This window comes from Moschus berezovskii, chromosome 13 (assembly GCF_049115385.1).
Source record: "Moschus berezovskii isolate FMDL1 chromosome 13, NW_MosBer_1.0, whole genome shotgun sequence".
Lineage (NCBI taxonomy): Eukaryota > Metazoa > Chordata > Mammalia > Artiodactyla > Moschidae > Moschus > Moschus berezovskii.
In genome coordinates, this window is record NC_142472.1 from 61,570,122 (window position 1) to 61,592,461 (window position 22,340).

General features: G+C 40.0%; 1 protein-coding gene across 1 annotated transcript in view; it reads right to left on the reverse strand.

Moving 5' to 3' along the window:
* Positions 1-4,574: 4,574 nt before the first annotated feature.
* SOHLH2 (spermatogenesis and oogenesis specific basic helix-loop-helix 2) overlaps positions 4,575-22,340 on the reverse strand; it is a 49,126-nt gene continuing 31,360 nt past the window's right edge. The window contains exons 6-12 of the mRNA XM_088842827.1: positions 20,774-20,873; positions 18,728-18,838; positions 11,027-11,174; positions 10,772-10,863; positions 10,023-10,144; positions 6,291-6,547; positions 4,575-4,870 (exon numbers count right to left, since the gene is read on the reverse strand). Of these exons, the coding sequence (XP_088698953.1) occupies positions 4,850-4,870; positions 6,291-6,547; positions 10,023-10,144; positions 10,772-10,863; positions 11,027-11,174; positions 18,728-18,838; positions 20,774-20,873 (851 nt within the window). The 3' untranslated portion in view covers positions 4,575-4,849. The remainder of the gene's footprint in view (positions 4,871-6,290; positions 6,548-10,022; positions 10,145-10,771; positions 10,864-11,026; positions 11,175-18,727; positions 18,839-20,773; positions 20,874-22,340) is intronic.

Here is a 22,340-nt window from a genome sequence, read left to right on the forward strand (position 1 = left end):
ATATAAAGGGCCAGGTACTGCTTACCTGAGCAATGTGCTGCTATTTTGCCAAAGCAGAAATAGATCCAATGTTGCCTATGTTTTGAATTTTTCAGAAGCCAGAAATTCAGAGAAATTTAATTTCTCACTGGGGTTGGGGAGAGGGGGAATTGGATGAAAGTGGTTTCAAAAGGTACAAACTTATAAGATAAATAAGCACTAGGGATATAATGCACAGCATGATTAATATAAATAACCCTGTTGTATGTTATATATCAAAGTTGTTAAGAGAGTAAATCCTAAGAGTCATTATTGCAAGGAAAATTTTTTTTCTTTGACTTTGTATCTATATGAGAAGTTTAGGATGTTCCCTAAACTTACTGTCCTAATCATTTAATGATATATGTAAGTCATTATGCTGTACACCTTAAACTTATACAGTGTTGTATGTCAATTACATCTCCATAAAACTAGAAGAAAAAATAAATTAAACAGTAAACACAGCCGCCACAAGCAAGTTGTACCCTCTGCCTTCGAGAGTTCTACCCATGTCTTAAAACTCTGGTAACTTGTAGTGTCATGCGACACTTGGGGCCTGACCAAGTGACTTCTCATGATGAACTGTAATAGAATTGCAGGGTTAGAAGGCCCTTGTGCGTCACCCAGGCCATCATTTAATGACTGAATTCCCACTCCTGGCCACATTTTCCTACCTCAGGATGAAGACATCCTAAACCATCTCTCATTCCAATCCCTGCCTCTCTGTGTGCGCAGATCTGTTTTTTTTGCCACCTCGATTAGGATACCATATACACACCCGATGTAGCACATTCCCAGATGAAACTGTCATCATCCAATGCCATCCCTTCAAATGCTCGTATTCTTGTCCCCCCAGTGAGCTATGTGTGACCTGTCCAGCAACCAAAGCCCGAGACCTGGGTGTTATCCTTACTACTTTGCCCTCTTTCACAACCTCAATATCAGATCACCTACCACCTCTTGCTAATTCTTCCTTCTTAATATCAACCAAATTTGCCTCTTCTTTTCATTCCCATTGCCAGTGACTTATTTTAGGCCATCTCTCATCTGAATTACTGAAATGGCCAGTCCTTCCCCTGCCAAGTTGGTTTTAGCCCTGCTTTGATTCATTCTGGCTTTAACTCACCAAAACCAGAATGGTCACCCTAAAATGCAAATTTGATGACATCAATACCATGACAGCAATGAGGACTAGTCAGAGTAGAGACAGGGCAATATCAAATGGCCTTTGCCTGTCTCTCCCTGCTCCATTCTTCCTCGATCCCTTGCCTGAACTCTCTTCACAGCCACATACAATTACCTTCACTTCTCCAGGCGTGTTACATTGTTCTTTCCTTTGTTCCTTCACAAATGAGATTTTCTCTGCCTGAAAACTCATCTCCCTAACCAGTCCCCAAAATCTCCACAGCTTGGCTTAGTTTATGCCTTCAGTTCAGTTCAGTTCAGTCGCTCAGTCGTGTCCGACTCTCCGTGACCCCATGAATCACAGCACGCCAGGCCTCCCTGTCCATCACCAACTCCCGGAGTTCACTCAAACTCATGTCCACAGAGTCGGTGATGCCATCCAGCCATCTCATCCTCTGTCGTCCCCTTCTCCTCCTGCCCCTAATCCCTCCAGCATCAGGGTCTTTTCCAGTGAGTCAACTCTTCGCATGAGGTGGCCAAAGTATTGGAGTTTCAGCCTCAGCATCAGTCCTTCCAATGAACACCCAGGATTGATCTCCTTTAGAATGGACTGGCTGAATCTCCTTGCAGTCCAAGGGACTCTCAAGAGTCTTCTACAGCACCACAGTTCAAAAGCATCAATTCTTCAGCGCTCAGCTTTCTTCACAGTCCAACTCTCACATCCATACATTACCACTGGAAAAACCATAGCCTTGACTAGACAGACCTTTGTTGTTGGCAAAGTAATATCTCTGCTTTTTAATATGCTATTTAGGTTGGTCATAACTTTCCTTCCAAGGAGTAAGTGTCTTTTAATTTCATGGCTGAATTAATTAACATGTATTAAATGCTTACTACGTGCCAGGCACTGTTCTAAGAGCTTTCATATATTTTATCATTTAATCTTCACGACAAGCTCAAGAGAGAGGTCATGTCACTACCAGTTTTAAAGGAGAGCACAGACTGGCAGGCTGCAGTCCATAGGGTTGCACAGAGTCTGACATGACTGAAGCAACTTAGCACACACCCACAGACATCACTACCTCCATAGCCTCTAATGAATCCCCAGAATGCTGTGGGCGATGCTTCTGAAAACTTCATATTCTCCCCCTGCATAGCACTCACTAAACTCCACTGCAGTTCCAGCCAACCTGTCCCTCCCAACAGATTCTAAACGCCTATATATAGAACATAAAAAAGGACAATGCCTTATACAGTTTTCTCAGCATTTAAGACAATGCCTACCATGGGACTTCCCTGGCAGTCCAGTGGTTAAGACTTTGCTTTCCGATGCAGGAGGTTTGGGTTCAATCCCTGGGCTGGAAGCTATGATCCCACATGCCTCAGGGCCCCAAAAATCCCAAAACATAAAACAGAATCAATATTGTAACAAATCAATAAAACCTTTAAAAAATGGTCCACATCAAAAAGAGAAGTCTTTAAAAAAAAAATAAGACAAAGTCTGCCAAATAAATAGAGAAAAGTTAATAAAAAACGGAATGATTTTTAAGTTGTTCAACATCTGACTATTCTCCATTGAACAGACAAGAGTTTGTTTGCAAACACTCCCAATTACTGCCATGTCAGCTATGCTGGGAGACCATCCAACTCGTCTATTAGAAAAGCATGGCTGAGGGGCAGGAAATAAGTGTAAACAGAGTAGCGATACTCTCTGTAAAAGCTATACCTATGGATGGCTAAGTATCTACTTTCACTCTTCCTTCTCTTTTGACTTCAAGTGGGTCCCTAAGTGCCTGACCATGTCTTCTGCTTTCCTTTCTCAGGATCATCACCCATGTTCAGACACCTCCTTCCTCTTGGCTCCTCCTTCCCCAGGTACCCATCCAAGTACCTGTGCATCCATCCATCTAACCAGCCAGATGGCTGACATGGAGGGTCTAGAGACTAGTATAGTTAAGTCCCTCTCCTCAAAGGTATATCTCCCAAACTGCCTGGGCCACAGAAAGGGCTCAATAAACATTTGCTTCTGCCCCTGATCCCTATCTGGGGAAGGGACTGCTGTAACCATCAGTGTGAACCTGCAAGCCGCCACTTTTTCTCAACAAACTCTATGAACCTTTTTCATTGTGAAAACAACATTGCAACTGTCTCATGACCAGTCATCCTGACTTTACAAAGGAAAATCATGTTCTAGTTTTACAAGTTCAAGGCCCAACTAAGTTTTCCGACCCAGCTGACAGCTGAACTTAGAAGAGCATAATTTATTAAAAATAAAATTCAAGTATTGGAAGTGATTTTGGACACTTGCATGAAGGATCATGGGGCCAGCACTGAAGAAAAGATGAATCTGGCAGCCTCTTCTTCATGTAGAAAGAGGAAAAAAAAAGAGGGGGGATTGAAAACCACAGGTGGACAGGATCTGTGTGTCACCCGTCTAGGTATTATAGAATTCCAAGCCACAACTGTGTCTCATGGTCCATGCATGCACTGAGGAAAATGCTGATGCAAAGAACAAGTCCCAGTATAAACCAAGCCCAGGTGTGAACACAGGAAGTCATCCCAGTGCTCAAAACACCTCAACAGGTTCTCGTACGATGTCAAAGCCATTACTATTCCCAACAGCAAGAGTCAAGCACACGTTTATAACAAAAAGCACAGAGTCTTAGTTAGAAACTTCTAGTTCCTTTATGAAGTTTGCCAAATATCTACAAATTCCATCATCTTGCCATCCTCAAAGAAAAGTTATACATTTTAACATGAAATGTAGGCTATGCCTAATTTTTAAACTGCTCAAAAATCTAGTAAAATTAATTTCCCTACATAGCACTACTAAAAGAGGGAACACATATTTATTAAACAGAACAAAAACTGGTTATCATTTTCAGTATCAGAACTGAATATTTCCTTTAATAATAAAACTTATGCATAAGAACATTTCAGTGAAATATAAAACAAACATTTTTCTCCCCTTATTTCCAACAATCTTTTCTAATGCCCATAGGGAGAAGGAGATGGAAAACAAAGAAAAACCTGCTAAGCTGTAACTAAAGATCCAGAAAGAGACATTTACCTGTTAGTTCTCATTTCACTCAAGGAAGGTGAAATGCAAAAATAAACACACATCAGTTTATTCATTAGTAGTTAAGTGAGGAGGTAAACACATCTCTCAAATTAAGGTATATTAGTGTGAATAATGAAGAAAGTGCTCTAAAATGCCAAATCTGGAAAAGACACCACCTAGAAATAAGTGACAGTAACTCACAGTGATACTAAAAATAAGAATCAAGTTGCAATATCTGTACTCAGCAACATCAATGCACTATGTGGATCTTCTTTATAACGTACTTTTTACATAAATTGTGGATCTTCTTTATAATGTACTATTTGCATAAATTGTGGAATGTTTTTTAAGAACAAAAAGTGTCCAGGTCATCTAGGCCATTTGTTCTTAGAGCACCTTGGTTGAGAGAGATCCAAGTGTGCATGAAGCTAAGTATTAATAAAAGCCTATGGCTAGCTAGCACTCTTGCTGCCTGTCTTTCTACCTGCAGAAGCTTTTAGCACATTTATCAGAAGCCAAACCATGCAAACCCTTTTGATATTAGGTCTCTGGGTGTAGCTTTCAAGATCATTCTTTGTTCCATTCTTCCTGTATTGTCAAACGGCACCCAATAGGTGGTCTAGAGTGAATTTCAAACATGTGCTATTAATACGCCCAAAACTGTTGCTGCAGAGACGGGAAAAAAAACAAAAAACACATTAATTGAATACTGGCCTGTTCTTACTCATAATGACACAAATGTGTTTTCTATGTCCTCAGCAATAGGAAATAATTTGTAAAACCATGAACTCTTCAGATGAATATGCCTACAGGTTTTAAAATATGTATTATTCATAGTTACTAAAAGTATATTCTTGTAACAATTCTCCAACAAAAACTACATACAGTTAAGTGTAGGTCACAATTAAAAAAAAAAAAGTTGCAATCCTTTTTTTTAATTTACTCTAGTTTTTGGACTGGTATACTAATGATTATTAGCAACAGTATTATATCTGTAGATACTTCATGTTTTAAAATGTCTTTCTAATGCTCTTTAGAATAGTTTTCTTATAAATGTTTTTTGGGAAAGTCACTATTATTCCCACTCTATAGATGTCATGTGGAAATGATGTCCCTACCTCAAATGACTGCCAGAGGTTCATCAGATAACCCACATTCATACGTACAGTATTTGACACATTACTTACTGAGTGCTCAAAACATGTTAACTATTATTAAAATGCAACTGTATTGATAGTTATATTAAGGCTATGAGAGTCTATTTTAAGCAGGCAAGTCTGGTTTGGGTCTTCCTCTGATTGGACAATTCTTGCCCAAAATGAAGATACCACTGTTTATATATGCTGAACCATCTGCCTGGAATGCTTTTCCCTTCCTCACTCACAATTCCTAACTGCTCTCCTGGGCTAATTTTCACTCTTTAGATCTCAGCGGAGACAGTACTTCCTCCAGGGACATGCTGTCCCTAACCCTGCCCGCATCTGTGTCACACTACATACACCAGGGTCTCCCCCTACATGGTCCAGTGCACATCACCTCTCTCTGCTTCTACGTTTGCACCCGATGAGATTCAGCTTCACAAACGCAGGATCACAGTCTATCTTTAGACACTCCATTCTCGGTGGTTAGCACAATTGCTGGAACACTAGCATTGTGCTAGCACATTTATTGATATGTGCTCAATAAATATCTGTGGTATGCAGACACCTGGGATGTGAAACCAGCCTAGTTGGCATTTCAACAACAGGTTTTCATAAAGTGTAAGTGACTAGGGCCTAGAGATAAAGCAGCAGCCAGCGATGGGACCAGTGAAGGATGAGGCTGGTGGGGTGGGAAGCAGTGAGGAAGGGTGCTAGAGGAGATCAGGTTCCATTAGGTCACTTCCGGTCAGAGCAGCAGGGCCACGTCCAGACTGGATATCTAGAGAGCCATTGTGCAGCACCGGGAACCAGTGCCTGGGCTGCCTCCCATGGTCCCAGTCTGAGAGATTTCTAACTCAGAGCATCAGCAACAAAACACAGGTCAGGGGACCCTGTGGGCTGGAATGAAAGAGCTCAGTCTGACCCACAGACCCCAGGAGACTTACCAGACAGTTGGGGTGTGCTGTGCACGCCTGGCCCAACACAGAATTGCAGTGCTGAGGAAGAAACTTGGAGACTTTGGGTACAGCTGTTGGGAAACGCACTGAAGTGTTCTGATTTGTTACAGCAGCTGCGTCATAGGAAGGGATCACTTTAGAATAGTATCTGACAGCGTGGAAGGAATTAAGAGACAGAGCTGTGCTGGGGATTCGGGTTTTATACACATCACCGATAGCGTTCTCTGACGCAGAGCTGGACTGACCTTTAATAAAAAAGAGTATCCATCAGTATATGCAAATTGGTAACTCTGAACTACTGTATTTAAAATAAATCACCCTCTATTTCATTTCCCCACTGTACAAACTTAAGATACTGCTACACTCAAATGCTGATGAAAAAACAAAGTGAACTTTTTGGTATGACATTTATTGTAATACAAACACTATAAATTAGTGTTCACTTGTCATTTAAAGACAGAGATTTTAGAGACGCATCAGATCTCTCTGCCTGTGTATGTGCGTGTGTGTGTCTTTCATCATAATAAGTGACTACTTCTATGAAGCAAGGAAGAATGTTGGAAAGAAAAACTCCATTCAGCCACAAATAGTTTGGTCACTGATTTTTTCCATCAGTGAATGGGTTATACTCTTATATTGCTCTATTCTGTACAGTAACTAGAAGGCAGAAAAAATGTTTACTATATAGTGAACGTTAACAATGTAGTCCCTATGTTGTGAATATTTATTTTCTTCTGGACACTAACAGAAATGAAAATAAAGGAATATAATTTTTTTATATTGACTTTAAATACAAATTGACCTGGAATATTTGTGAAAAAAATCATTTCAGCAAAAGTGTACATAAATTTATGGAAAAGGACTAGTAAAAGCAGCTTAATGAAGTCTAAACGCTGACTAAGATCAGCACTTCTGGTTTACAGGTCAGATTTATCACAGAAAGCAGAGGATCATAGGTGGCCACTTAACTTCTCTAACCTTCAATTTACTGGCCTAAGTGGTGAAAGTGCAATTTGAAAGACTTAACTGATTCCAACTGCTCCATTCCTCTTTCAAAAACCATTTTGCAACATGCATGGCCAGCTACACATGTGCTCACATCCAGCCCAAGGAAAAGTCCAAAATATAGAAAAATCCATAAACAGGGAAGTATTTTCTGAAATGTTATGTATAAAATCACTTTCCCTACAAACCTGGAAACACTAAATGTAGTCATAAAACTATTCTCTAAATCATTGGATAAACTACTAAAACCATTAAACTGGTGATGCTGCTGCTAAGTCACTTCAGTCGTGTCCGACTCTGTGTGATCCCATAGATGGAAGCCCACCAGGCTCCCCCATCCCTGGGATTCTCCAAACAAGAACACTGAAGTGGGTTGCCATTTCCTTCTCCAAAACTGGTGATAAATGCTGCATAATACAAAATCCAAGTGTACAGGACACAATGTTAAGTAAAAAAGTCAGAGACAAAATTGGAGGTCCCATATGATTACTACTATGTTGTTGCTGTTCAGTTGCCCCACCGTGTCCAACTCTTTGTAACCCCATGGACTGAAGCAGGCCAGGCCTCCCTGTCCCTCGGCGTCTCCTGGAGTTTGCCGAAGTTCATGTCCGTTGCATCAGTGATGCCATCCAGCCATCTCAGCCTCTGATGCCCTCTTCTCCTCCTGCCCTTGATCTTTCCCAGCATCAGGAACTTTTCCAATGAGACAGGTGTTTGCACCAGATGACCAAAATACTGGAGATTCAGCTTCAGCATCAGTCCTTCCCATGAGTATTCAGTGTTGATTTCCCTTAAGACTGACTGGTTTGATCTCCTTGCTGTCCAGGGGACTTTCAGGAGTCTGTACCACAGTTCAAAAGCATCGATTCTTTGGCATGTTGCTTTCTTTACAGTCCAGCTTTCACAGCCATACATGACCACTGGGAAGACCAATACTATAGAAGATTACTACTATAGTATTACTACCAAAAATATATATATATATATATATATATATATATACATACACATACACATATATATAAAGACTTGAAAGACATTAAAAAATGAAGTTATTATCTTAGCTGGGTTTTGTTGCTGTTCAGTCACTAAGTCATGTTCAACTCTTTGCGACCCCACGGACTGCAGTACACCAGGTTCCCCTGTCCTTCACTATCTCCCGGAGTTCGGTCAAACTTATGTCCATTGAGTTGGTGATGCTATCTAACCATCTCGTCCCCTTTCATCTCCTTCTCCTCCTGCTGTCAATCTTTCCCAGCATCAGGGTCTTTTCCAATGAGTTGTCGCCTCATATCAGGTGGCCAAAATATTGGAGCTTCAGCATTAGTCCTTCCAATGAATAGTCTGGGTTGATTTCCTTTAGGATTGACTGGTTTGATCTCCTTGCAGTCCAAAGGACTCTCAAGAGTCTTCTCTAGCACCACAATTTGAAGGCATTGATTCTGCGGTTCTTAGCCTTCTTTATGGTCCCACTCTCACATCTGTACATGACCAGTACTAGTGGGTTTTTAGTAAAGGACTAATACTGCTTTCAAATGGAAAAATGTATATCAATAAAATCAGAATGAGGGGTTTGGTTCAATGACCTTCAAGGTCTCCTCCAGCCTGAACCTGACATAAGCCTATGGTCCTAGTGGATTTGTTTCTTCTTGGACCAGTCACTTTAGGTGATACAAAACCAAGAGATCCGGGGGCACAGAAAGGCCTGAATGCACTAGCATGAGGAGAGTGTTTCAGAGATTCTGCAGGATATGAAGAGTGAAAACACAGAAGTACTGTCTGTATAAGAAGTAACATTGACAGGCATGTGCCTGTGGCCTGGCCCCTCTCTGATCTAATCTGGGATGATTTAATCATTCTTTGTGACATTCAGCAAGAGCTACTCTTAAGTAGTTTAACCATGGCTCATGGCTACTTTTTCCTTCTCTCCTTCCCTCCCTACTAAGTCAGGAAAAAATTCTAAAAGGACTAACAAACACCCTGAGGTTGATACATGAGCAAGGAGGGCTGTGTCCTATTTTGGGCCCCTTTTTCCTTTGACTTTTGACGTCAATCCCAGTAACCCCATTGTTCATGTGGTCTCCATTATGTCCCCACAATATGCACACGACCTCAATGATGGTGTCACATCTTTGATATCACTACTAGTATTCGCTGAAAACTCATATGACAGCTAGCATTTTACAGCAATGAAACTTTTTAAAATTAAGGCACGCATGTGACTTTTTTAGACATATGCTATCATGTACTCAACAGACTATGGTATGGTGTAAACATAATTTTTATATGCACTGAGAAATTAAACAACGTGTGACTCTTGCGAAGCTCATTTTATTGCAATGGCCTGGAAGAGAACTCACAATATATCAGCGGTCTGCCTATACACTGTTAGCACTGAATTAACATGAATACTTCCCTTGCTTTAGATTCTACTCACATAATACACACAGTCACCAGTGTGCTCGTCATCTGTGAGCAAGATGAACTTTCTGGTGATGATAGTCGATTTTCAGCCCACCCTCTGGGATAATACTATTCAAATTCCTGTGGCCAGCTGTGTCCTTCCAGCGGACAGCACCAGAGGACCCAGGGTGCAATCTTCCAGCTACGCCTCATCCCTTGGTTATGGCAGTGGCTGCACAGGAGCCCAGGGTGAGCAGGACATGCACAGAAGCCCACATACACTACAGCCGCACAGCAGCGGGCAGAGCTCACCTCTCACAGCTTCATCCAAGGTGCCCCTGGAGGTAGGAACAGAGTACACATTCAAGCGCTTATTAGTCAGGAATCTGATGCCTGTCACAGGTGAGTAAGTGCTTGTCAGCACACTGTTTTCCCTTAGAAGACAAAAAACATTCCTTAGGCATTTCTAAAAGAAGAGGGTATGAACATTGTTGAGTTGATCTGCTCTTCTGTCATTCGAGTTCTAAAAGGCACAGAGATAAACTCTGTATTAAATATTAGAGCAAAGCATAGACTAGGACTCAGGATGGTTATTTAGGGCATGAAGGAAAGGTTTACTTTTCCTTGTTAAGACTTCTTCTTGATTTACATATTCTAATCAATTTAAATAAGGAAGCATTCATTTGGCACACCACCTCTAGAAATTTCTTTAAGGACTCCTAACTGAAAAAAATTGCCCTGGTCACAGAGGAATGCTAGAATCCATCATGCCATGAATACATTGTCAGTCACCACAGGCACTACTTGTGAAGTCTGATTTAAAGAAACAACAAAAGAAGTTAAGAGTAAGTCAAGTCATGAAGGGATCCCATTCCTGAGACTATTATATATTTTCCACTGTAATTCAATGATGCACATCAGCAGTGGGAAAAATTCACTGATTCTTAGTAGATGCCTGAGTTCTCAGTATGAGTGGGTTCAGTGCCTGTCTTATTTCTAGCATTAGTATCAGAGAAAAATAATATGGCGACTCTGGATTCACAAGATTCAGGCTGTCATACCTTTGTGCCATGATCGTGCCTGGGACAGATAGCTGGATGGGCATTTGTTGTTTCTTACAAAACCTCCTATTGCTCTGAAGTACTTCTGTAATCTAAGAAACAGATAGAGACCTACTTTATCAATAAATAGCTATAGAAGTTTTTCAAAATATACAAACAGACATACATTTCCAATTATAAAACAGAAAGAAAGGAAACTGCAGCATTAAAGCATTGTCTACAAGGATAAAATTCAAGGGCTTGAGAGTTGCATACCTGGCCCATGATGGCTGGAGGGATTTTCTCCCGGACAAACTTCACGTAATCAACTGTGGCCTCGAGGACGGAAGCCGCATCATTCTTTCTCCCCTTTATATATGGCAGCAGGGTGCGCAGCTGCTCACAGCAATACTTGATTCGTTCTCTGAGCAGAGAAGTGCGACAAGTAAGGAATAATTAGTCTACTTTTCTCCTGTCACAAGGACAAACAATCTTCCTCCTAGGTCTGTTTATAAAGGAACCAGCCCCTCCCTTTCTGGTGTCCGATTCAGAGGAAGACCATGTCCCCACAAGCCAGCAGCCTCCATGGGCCCTGGAATCACAGCTTCCCGGGGGCGCCAGCTCACATGCTGCCAAGTACAGTGTCTGTGCTGATGACAGCCCAGCTCACTCGTCCTTGTGGGTGTGCAGGATGCCTGGACACTGAGGACACCAGGGAACACCCCCTCTGCCTATGGAAACCCACAGGCGATGCAAACCTCAGAGGAGAGAACCACGCACCACATAGGTAAACCCTTTTGTGACCCACAAGAGAGAGACACCTGGAACACAGAGTCCATGGGATAGTCCCGTCACTCTGATCTGGACCACATTGCCAACAACACACAACTAGCAACTTGAAATACATGGGCTTTCTAGTTTTTTAAGGAATCTCCACACTGTTCTCTATAGTGGCTGTACTAGTTTGCATTCCCACCAACAGTATAAGAGGGTTCCCTTCTCTCCACACCCTCTCCAGCATTTATTGCATGTAGACGTTTGGATAGCAGCCATTCTGACTGGTGTGAAATGGTATCTCATTGTGGTTTTGATTTGTATTTCTCTGATTATGAGGGATGTTGAGCATCTTTTCATGTGTTTGTTAGCCATCTGTATGTCTTCTTTGGAGAAATGTCTGTTTAGTTCTTTGGCCCATTTTTTGACTGGTTCGTTTATTTTTCTGGAATTGAGCTAAGGAGCTGCTTGTATATTTTGGAGATTAATTCTTTGTCAGTTGTTTCATTTGCTATTATTTTCTCCCATTCTGAAGGCTGTCTTTTCACCTTGCTTATAATTTCCTTTGCTGTGCAGAAGCTTTTGATTTTAATTAGGTCCCATTTGTTTATTTTTGCTTTTATTTCCAATATTCTGGGAGGTGGGTCATGGAGGATCCTGCTGTGACTTATGTCGGAGAGTGTTTTGCCTATGTTCTCCTCTAGGAGTTTTATAGTTTCTGGTCTTACATTTAGCTCTCTAATCCATTTTAGTTTATTTTGGTGTATGGTGTTAGGAAGTGTTCTAGTTTCATTCTTTTACAAGTGGCTGACCAGTTTTCCCAGCACCACTTGTTAAAGAGACTGTCTTTTCTCCATTTTATATTCTTGCCTCCTTTGTCAAAGATAAGGTGTCCATAGGTGCGTGGATTTATCTCTGGGCTTTCTATTTTGTTCCACTGATCTATATTTCTGTCTTTATGCCAGTACCATAATGTCTTGATGACTGTGGCTTTGTAGTAGAGCCTGAAGTCCGACAGGTTGATTCCCCCAGTTCCCTTCTTCTTCCTCAAGATTGCTTTGGCTATTCGAGAATTTTTGTATTTCCATACAAATTGTGAGATTATTTGTTCTAGCTCTATGAAAAATATTGTTGGTAGCTTGATAGGCATTGCATTGAATGTATAAATTACTTTGGGTAGTATACTCATTTTCACAATATTTATTCTTCCAATCCATGAACACGGTATATTTCTCCATCTATTAGTGTCCTCTTTGATTACTTTGACCAGTGTTTTATAGCTCTCTTTAGAAAACTGGAAATAGAACTGCCATATGATCCAGCAATCGCACTCCTGGGCATATACACCGAAGAAACCAGAATTGAAAGAGACACATGTACTCCAATGTTCATCGCAGAACTGTTTATAATAGCAAGGACATGGAAGCAACCTAGATGTCCATCTGCAGACAAATGGATAAGAAAGCTTTGGTACATATACACAATGGAGTATTACTCAGCCATTAAAAAGAATGCATTTGAATCAGTTCTAATGAGGTGGATGAAACTGGAGCCTATTATACAGAGTGAAGTAAGCCAGAAAGAAAAACACCAATACAATATACTAACGCATATATATGGAATTTAGAAAGATGGAAATGATAACCCTGTATACGAGATAGCAAAAGAGACACAGATATATAGAACAGTCTTTGGGACTCTGTGGGAGAGGTTGAGGGTGGGATGGTTTGGGAGAATGGCAATGAAACATGTATATTATCATATGTGAAATGAATCGCCAGTTCAGGGTCGATGCATGTTACAGGATACTTGGGGCTGGTGTGCAGGGATGACCCAGAGGGAGGATAAGGGGAGGAGGGAGGTGGGAGGGGGGTTCAGGAAAGGGAACTCATGTACACCCAGGGCAGATTCCTGTCAATGTATGGCAAAACCAACCAATATAATATTGTAAAATAATTAGCCTCCAATAAAAAATGAAAAAAATAAAATTAAAAAAAAAAGAAATACATGGGCTTTAACTGTGTTCTGAAGTGTCCAAAGGAAAATCAAAAGCATGCTTCCTTTACACAAGGCGGGCATATGAGCAAAACAAATAAACCTATATGCAAATGAGAACGACGCCCAGGCTCATACCAGAAAGAAACCGACCTAAGTCTTTCATAGTTCCGAAGGAAATACATAGGAAATGTAACATCAAACTGACCGAAGCCTTTGGAACCTTCAGTTATCCATGTTTTCATATGAATTAATAAACATTCTTAAGCATGTTTTGTGCTGAATACTGCCATACTGACATAAACGGGATCAAAGGGTGGCTTTGCCAATTTCTAGCTGGGATCTTAGGCAAGCTACTACACCTTTCTGAACCTCAGAATGACAAAAATAAATGGATTAAAAAATCCACTTTGACATTAGCCAGTGAATAACTCAAATATTCCAGACCAGTGGGTGGTATTTTAATTGGGCTTTAAGCTTTGGGGGTTCCGTGGAAATGTCTCAGGGACCATTCTGTAAAAGGGTTAGAAGTGTCAACAATTTGACACATGGATGAAGGGCTTTGAAACTTCATACACCCTTCCATAGGGTACTTTCACTTATAAGGATCACAAACACAGAATAAACTTTCTGTGGAATAACAGCCATTATGGTAGCCTTTCAGTAAAATGACTCCCCTGTGGCTCAGACGGTAAAGCATCTACCTACAATGCAAGAGACCTGGGTTCAATCCCTGGGTCAGGAAGATCTCCTGGAGAAGGAAATGGCAACCCACTCCAGTATTCTTGCCTGGAAAATCCCATGGATGAAGGAGCCTGGTAGGAGTTGGACACGACTGAGTGACTTCACTTTCCTTTTCAGTAAAATAGGAAAACCAATCTAAAGACACAAAATAAGTGGATCCTTAAGTAAGCTGCTGCTGCTGCTGCTAAGTCACTTCAGTCGTGTCCGACTCTGTGTGACCCCATAGACGGAAGCCCACCAGGCTCCCCCGTCCCTGGGATTCTCCAGGCAAGAACACTGGAGTGGGTTGCCATTTCCTTCTCCAATGTGTGAAAGTGGAAAGTGAAAAGTGAAAGTGAAGTCGCTCAGTCGTGTCCGACCCTTAGCGACCCCATGGACTGCAGCCTACCATGCTCCTCCATCCATGGGATTTTCTAGGCAATAGTACTGGAGTGGCTTGCCATTGCCTTCTCCGCTTAAGTAAGCTAGAGGATATTAGTTCAGCAGAATATTATCTGGACATGGAAAGGATATAAAGCTTACTGGGGAAAAAAGAGCATTTCTATAGGATATAAGTAGAAGATAGCATATAAAATATGATTACAGCCATTAAGACCAAAAGAAACAATAGTGTCAATTAGTCATTATTTCTAGATAGTTGGACTATAAAACATATTATTTCTTCCTTTTATTTTCTACATTTTCCAAGTATCTGTGGGGGCATATATCACTTTTATAGTGAAAAATCATATTAAACATTTCTTCCATTAGGAAAATGTTCAAACATACAGGAAGACTGAGAATTAAAAATTCTTATTCCTTAAAAGCTGAAGAATTATGAATCTGTACAGGGAGCACTCAAATACCTATAACCTGGAGTCCACAGTGAACAGTTACTGTCCATGCTTTGTCATATATGAATCATCCCACTGGCCAGACATCAATCCATTTCATTACACTGAAGTATTTCAAAGTAAATTACAGACTTCAGTACACTAAACCCCTAAACATATTATGAGCTACAGTTAAAATTATTTTTATTTTCAGGTAAAAGTTACATAAAATAAAATGCAATAATCTTAAGGGTGCCATTCTATGAGCTTTGATAATGCACAAAGTTGTGTGACACAAACCACCTCATCAACATTCTCATGACCCCAGAAAGTTCCTTCTGTCCCTTCTTAGTCAGTCTCATCCCCCCAAAAAGGCAACCACATTTCTGATATTTTCCCCTCTCACATTAATTTTTGCTTCTCTTTCAACTTCATATAAATTAAATCTCACAACATGTCTTTTTATGTAAGGTTTCTCTCACTTGCATAATGTTTTTGAGATTTATCCAAGATAATCTGTTATGTCAGTAATTTGTTGTTTTTTATTAATAGCATTCCAAAGTATAAATATGCCACAATTTATTTATTCAGGCTCAAATTAATCAGCACTTCCACTATTTCCAATTTTTTATCATTAGGAATAAAACTACTAGATCTTCTCTATACATCTTTTTGTGAATGCACATTTTTATTTCTCTTAGTAAATGTACAGGAATTGAATCAATGGGCTATTTTATAAATTTAGAAGAAACTGGCAGAACTTTACCCCAAATTCTACCATTTTACACTCCCACCATCAGTGTATGAGAATCCCTATAGTTCCAAATCTATGACAACATTTAACATTGTCAGTTTTAGTTTTAAAATATTGGACTTTCTGAGGAATATGTGGTAGTACCTCATGCTTTATAATGTGCATTTCCATGATGACAAATTACATTCAGCATATTTTTCTGCTGCTTATTAGGCACTTTATCTTTGTGAAGTGTCTGTTCAAATACTTTACCTATGCAGGTCTTTTTATTATTGAACTTTAGTTCTCTATATATTCTAGTGTCAGTATTTTATCAATATATGTTTTGCAAATCTTTTCTCCATCTGTAGTCTGCCTATTTACTTTCTGAGTGGTGTCTTATGAAAGCAAAAGTTGTAAATTTTGCGTAGTCCTAATTCATCTACCAGACCACCTGACCTGCCTCTTGAGAAACCTGTATGCAGGTCAGGAAGCAACAGTCAGAACTGGACATGGAACAACAGACTGGTTCCAAATAGGAAAAGGAGTACGTCAAGGTTGTATATTGTCACCCTGCTTATTTAACTTATATGCAGAGTACATCATGAGGAACGCTGGGCTGGAAGAAGCACAAGCTGGAATCAAGATTGCCCAGAGAAATATCAATAACCTCAGATATGCAGATGACACCACCCTTATGGCAGAAAGTGAAGAGGAACTCAAAAGCCTCCTGATGAAAGTGAAAGAGGAGAGTGAAAAAGTTGGCTTGAAGCTCAACATTCAGAAAACAAAGATCATGGCATCTGGTCCCATCACTTCATGGGAAATAGATGGGGAAACAGTGGAAATAGTGTCAGACTTTATTTTTTTGGGCTCCAAAATCACTGCAGATGCTGATTGCAGCCATGAAATTAAAAGATACTTACTCCTTGGAAGGAAAGTTATGACCAACCTAGATAGTATATTTAAAAGCAGAGACATTACTTTGCCAACAAGTTCTGTCTAGTCAAGGCTATGGTTTTTCCCATGAGAGCTGATCACCGAAGAATCGATGCTTTTGAACTGTGGTGCTGGAAAAGACTCTTGAGAGTCCCTTGGACTGCAAGGAGAACCAACCAGTCCATTCTTAAGAAGATCGGTCCTGGGTGTTCATTGGAAGGACTGATGCTAAAGCTGAAACTGCAATACTTTGGCCACCTCATGTGACGAGTTGACTCACTGGAAAAGACTCTGATGCTGGGAGGGACTGGGGGCGGGAGGAGACAGGGACGACAGAGAATGAGATGGATGGATGGCATCACCGACTCGATGGACATGAGTTTGCATGAACTCCAGGATTTGGTGATGGACAGGGAGGCCTGGCGTGCTGTGATTCATGGGGTTGCAAAGAGTTGGATATGACTGAGCGACTGAACTGAACTGAATTCATCTACTGTTGCTTTTGTGATTATTGTTTTTTGTGTCATAAGGAACAATCACCTACCCTCAGCTAGTGAAAACATTAACCTTAATTTTCTTCTAGAACTGTAGCTTTCAGTTCATTACCTATGAGCCACATGAATGTATTTAAATATAAATTCATAAAAAATTAATAAAAATTTGAATTCATTTCCTAAGTAGAAATACCCATATTTCAAATACTCAATAATATGACTTGCAGCTCCCTTCCTGGACAGCAGACACAGGCCATTTCTAACACTTCAGAAAGTTCTACTCAACAGCCCTATTCTAGAAGCTTTACAGCTCTAGCTTTATACAGTAGCCCTGTCTATACTCCATGCTGAATTAATTTTCACATGATATGTGTAAGGGGTCAAGTTTCATCATCTGTTTCATATGGATGTGCAGTTGTTCCAGCACCATTTATAGAAAAGACTTTTATTCCCCAAGTTGTTTGCTCTGGTGATTTGCTGAAAATCAAGAGACCAAAATATGTGGGTCTAATACTGGGCTATTGTGTTCTATTATCTATCAGTCCATCTTCATTTTAGTAAAATAACTGATAAAAGTAGCTGTATACTATGTCTTAAAGCCAGGTAGCTTACACACTCCAATTTTGTTAGACATTTTCAAGATTGCTTTGTTCTAACACCTTTTTCACAGCTCTTTCCATACAGTTCTGAATTAGATTGTCAACTTTTTCCAAAAAAAAAACAAAAAACTACTCAAATTATCTAGATTTGAAAAAAACTGTATTTCAGTTTAGTGAGGACTGACGTCTTAATAACATAAATAGTTTAATTCGTAATTAAGTATAATGCATGATTTAGGTTTTATCACAGTAATATCTTGAGTGACCACTGTACAGATATTACATGTCTTTTATGTATTTTTGTTCCTAAATATTTTTGTTAGAAGTCTTGTCTGAGCACTAGGCTAAGACCTCCTTGAAGGCAACAGTTTATTTTTTATCTGAATTCTCCTATGATATTCTGGCACATTATACTCACACCTACTTGCTGAATGGCTAAATGAGTGGAATGAGTGAGCAGCATATATTCAGTTGCCAGATAAACTAGTTTCACAGTGATGACTTTTTTTTTGGCCATGCTGCATCTTTGTTGCTGCCTGCAGGCTCTTCTCTAGTTGCAGCAAGTGGGGGCTACTCTCTAGTTTCTAGTGCCCGGGCTACTCATTGCCGGGCTTCTCTTGTTATGGAGCATGGGCTCTAGGCATGCGGGCTTCAGTAGTTGTGGTGTGTGGATTTAGTCGCTCCGAAGCACGTAGAATCTTCCCGGGTTGGGACTGAACCCATGTACCCTGATTGACAGGTGGATTCTTAATCACTGGACCATAAGAGAAGTCTTCACACTAACTTTTAACAATGCTATAAAAAACTATGAAATTCATGAAAGCAATTTCTTCCTACAAAAGTAATTTTCTTCCTAAAAAAAAGGTGGGGGCTGTATCAAAATTTACCTTCTCAGCTTTTCCTTGCTTGAATGAAGAAGAGAAATCTTTTTTCTTTTCTCAAAATTTGACAATGGAGCCTTTAAATCAAGTCCAATGTCGTTTCTTAGAGATTCAGAGCTAGAAACAAGAAAAATATTGTACCATATATTTAAAAGGAAAATTATGAGGCAATTGTAAAATAATCACCAATACACTAGTCAAAGGACACTTCACTAAATCCCTAGCTTTATACAAAGGTCCTGCTGCTGCTAAGTTGCTTCAGTCATGTGCAACTCTGTGCGACCCCATAGACGGCAGCCCACCAGACTCCCTGTCCCTGGGATTCTCCAGGCAAGAAAACTGGAGTGGGTTGCCATTTCCTTCTCCAATGCATGAAAGGGAAAAGTGAAAGTGAAGTCGCTCAGTCCTGTCCGACTCTCAGCGACCCCATGGACTGCAGCCTACCAAGCTCCTCCGACCAAGGGATTTTCCAGGCAAGAGTGGGGTGCCATCGCCTTCTCTGATACAAAGGTGCAGTAATTATAAAAGCATTTTACCTTATGTAACCAGGACAGAATATTTTATTTCAAAAGAAGTTATTATCAAGATTATCATAAATTCAATCCAAAATTCTAAAAGATACTGATAAATAACAGATACAAACAGTACTAAAGTATTCTAACCTCACTGATTATGAGTATTTCAAATTATATGACTGTATCTAAAGATGTATTACAGGAAAACAGCACAGAGAAGGAAAAGGCCAAGATACACTACTCCAGCTTCATCAGCAACTGGTGCAGTTTCCCTTCATGTAAAAATGTGTCATTTAATGGATATTTTCTGGCTCTACCATTTTTCAGATTTGATTTTAATTGATTTAAAAAATATATTTCCCTAAGAAACTTAAAATTAATATTATCTTCATCTGAAGATAAATAAACGACTTTCAAATGATTTCATTTGAAAATTTTTATTTATACTAGTAGGATTGTGAGGAAAAACAAAGATACAAGATGAGGAGGGCTCAAATAGCAATTTTAAGTAACACAAGAAAATCACAAAGCCTTGCAAAACCCTTCCCAACCTCAACTCCCAGAAAAAAGTTTAACACAGAAAATTTCTTTGAGGTTAAAATCTTAAGTAAGATAAAGCTGTTGTTAACTCTTCACTACTGAAGTAAGTGCATCCCTGGTTTAACCACACTTACTGGTTGCCAAGTCTCCTCCTTATACAAAATAGTAGATGGTCACATTCTAAAAATTCTGGAAGTGACTCAAAATTCTTACTGCCATCACCCAAATCCTCACAACTTCTGTCCATTCTTTATAGTCAAATGCTCTATTTAAAAATTGCCTTGGAAATAAGTTTCAAGCGAAACAAAGAAATTCACGAATATAGAATTTTTACAAGCATTCAATGTTAGAACTGAAAGGGTTTTAAATGGCCCTCAGTGCAATGGCCTATCCTCTGCAGGTTTGAAGGCTAGTTCTAATATCCCAGAGGGACACAGACAGAGAGACTGTCTTTAAAGGGTCATTTTCAATAAACAGGGGGATAGTTCAGGAAAGACATTGGGGAAAAGCTTAGCGGCAGATGGGTAACAGCTCAGGATTCCATTGTTTTAAAAGTCTGAACATCACTGCTTTTATTTAACCCAGTCTCTACTTGAACGTATCCAGTGATGGGAGTGGGTAGTCTATCCCTTCTCCAGTGGATCTTCCCAACCCAGGAACTCCTGAATTGCAGGCAGATTCTTTACCAACTGAGCTATCACGGAAGCCCGATGGGTAACTTAGTACCTGACAATTCAACCTGCTCCCCTGTGGTTGTGGAGTGCTTCCTTATACTGAGATGGATACTTCTTTAACATGTACCCTCAGTGCCAGCTCAGGATTCTAAAATACAGAACAAGCTGTACCCTTCTTCCACAAAACAGATACTTTCTTTTGCATCAACCCCAGCACTGGAGCTGCTGTTCCACAATCAATAAGTCCTCCAGAAATGGTTTTTAATGAAACGTACCCAGTAAAAATTGCTATTAGGAAAAAGTGAAGGGAAAAAAAAACTAACCAAGCAAATATATCAGTAGAAAAATATCCCAGGTGTTCACTGAAGGAATTCTGCAGAGGCAACTCAGGTTCTTCAGGTTTCACAGAAATTTCTTTCTTAACTGCAAGTTTAAAAAAAGGAACCATTTTAATTATAAAATCACTGCTGGGGATATGTTAATCACACATGCAAGCTCTAATCAAAAACAGTTGTGTTTCACTCAATAGATTTTACAAAGTAGTGCTTTTAAAATAAAAAGTAATTTATAGTTTTCAGCCTGTGAAGCATGGAACAACTCAGGTGAGAAAGCAAAATTACAACACTACATACAATTTACTCCACAGCAGCCTCCTTTAACCAGATTCTACTAATGAGTGATAGGTGTCAATGGTTTTTCCCGTGGTCATGTATGGATGTGAAAGTTGAACTGTGAAGAAAGCTGATCGCCGAAGAATCGATGCTTTTGAACTGTGGTGTTGGAGAAGACTCTTGAGAGTCCCTTATACTGCAAGGAGATCCAACAGTCCATTCTAAAGGAGATCAATCCTGGATGTTCATTGGAGGGACTGATGCTAAAGCTGAAACTGTAATACTTTGGCCACCTCATGCGACGAGTTGACTCACTGGAAAAGACTCTGATGCTGGGAAAGGTTGGGGGCGGGAGGAGAAGGGGACGACGGAGAATGAGATGGCTGGATGGCATCACCGACTCTGTGGACATGAGTTTGAGTGTACTCCGGGAGTTGGTGATGGACAGGGAGGCCTGGCATGCTGTGATTCATGGGGTCGCGGAGAGTCGGACACGACTGAGCGACTGAACTGAACTGAACTGTGCTTAAAATGCATTCAACTGAGCTTATTTATTATTTACAGGTAATGTCAGAGGCAGAAAATGCATATGAGTGTTCAGTAAGCAGCTGCATTGTCAAAATAAAGCATCTGATGGTTGTGTTGTTTTTGGTTTGGGGGTTATTCTTTTTTTGCTGTTTTGCAGCTGCTCATCTTCAGAGCAGAGATGAGATGACTGATGAGATATGGTTATGACCAATAGGAATGTGCTAGACAAGTGGAGATGAGCAGCTGTTCTATTTCCAATAAGAACCAAAACGAGAAGAGATTACGAAAGGACCCTGGTCCAGAAGGATTACCATTTCTCTCCCAGGAAGAACTCTTACACTTGCAGTGTCTGGGAGCCATTAGAATGTTATAAAACAGACTCACTCATCTTCCCTCCATAATGAAGAATATTTAAAAAAAATGAGAGGTGTACTGAATCTTGTGTCATCTGGAGTATGAGCTTATCCATCACGATACCAAATGTGTCTTCCAGGTCCATTTGAAGAAAAGTACCTTAATTTAAATAGATTCCTGCTTGTAACCCAGGCTTTGAAAAACTATAATCACTGATCAACAATGATTCCAGTAGAATTTAATTTCAGAAATTGGAGTCTGCCCTTTTACAAGCCACATTAAAACTAATTTAATTATCATAAGTGTTTAGATGCTGGCAATACACATAATACAGTTTAGGTGAAGAGTTTAGAAATGTAAGGTCTCATTGAAGCACTAACACCAATTATCTGTATAT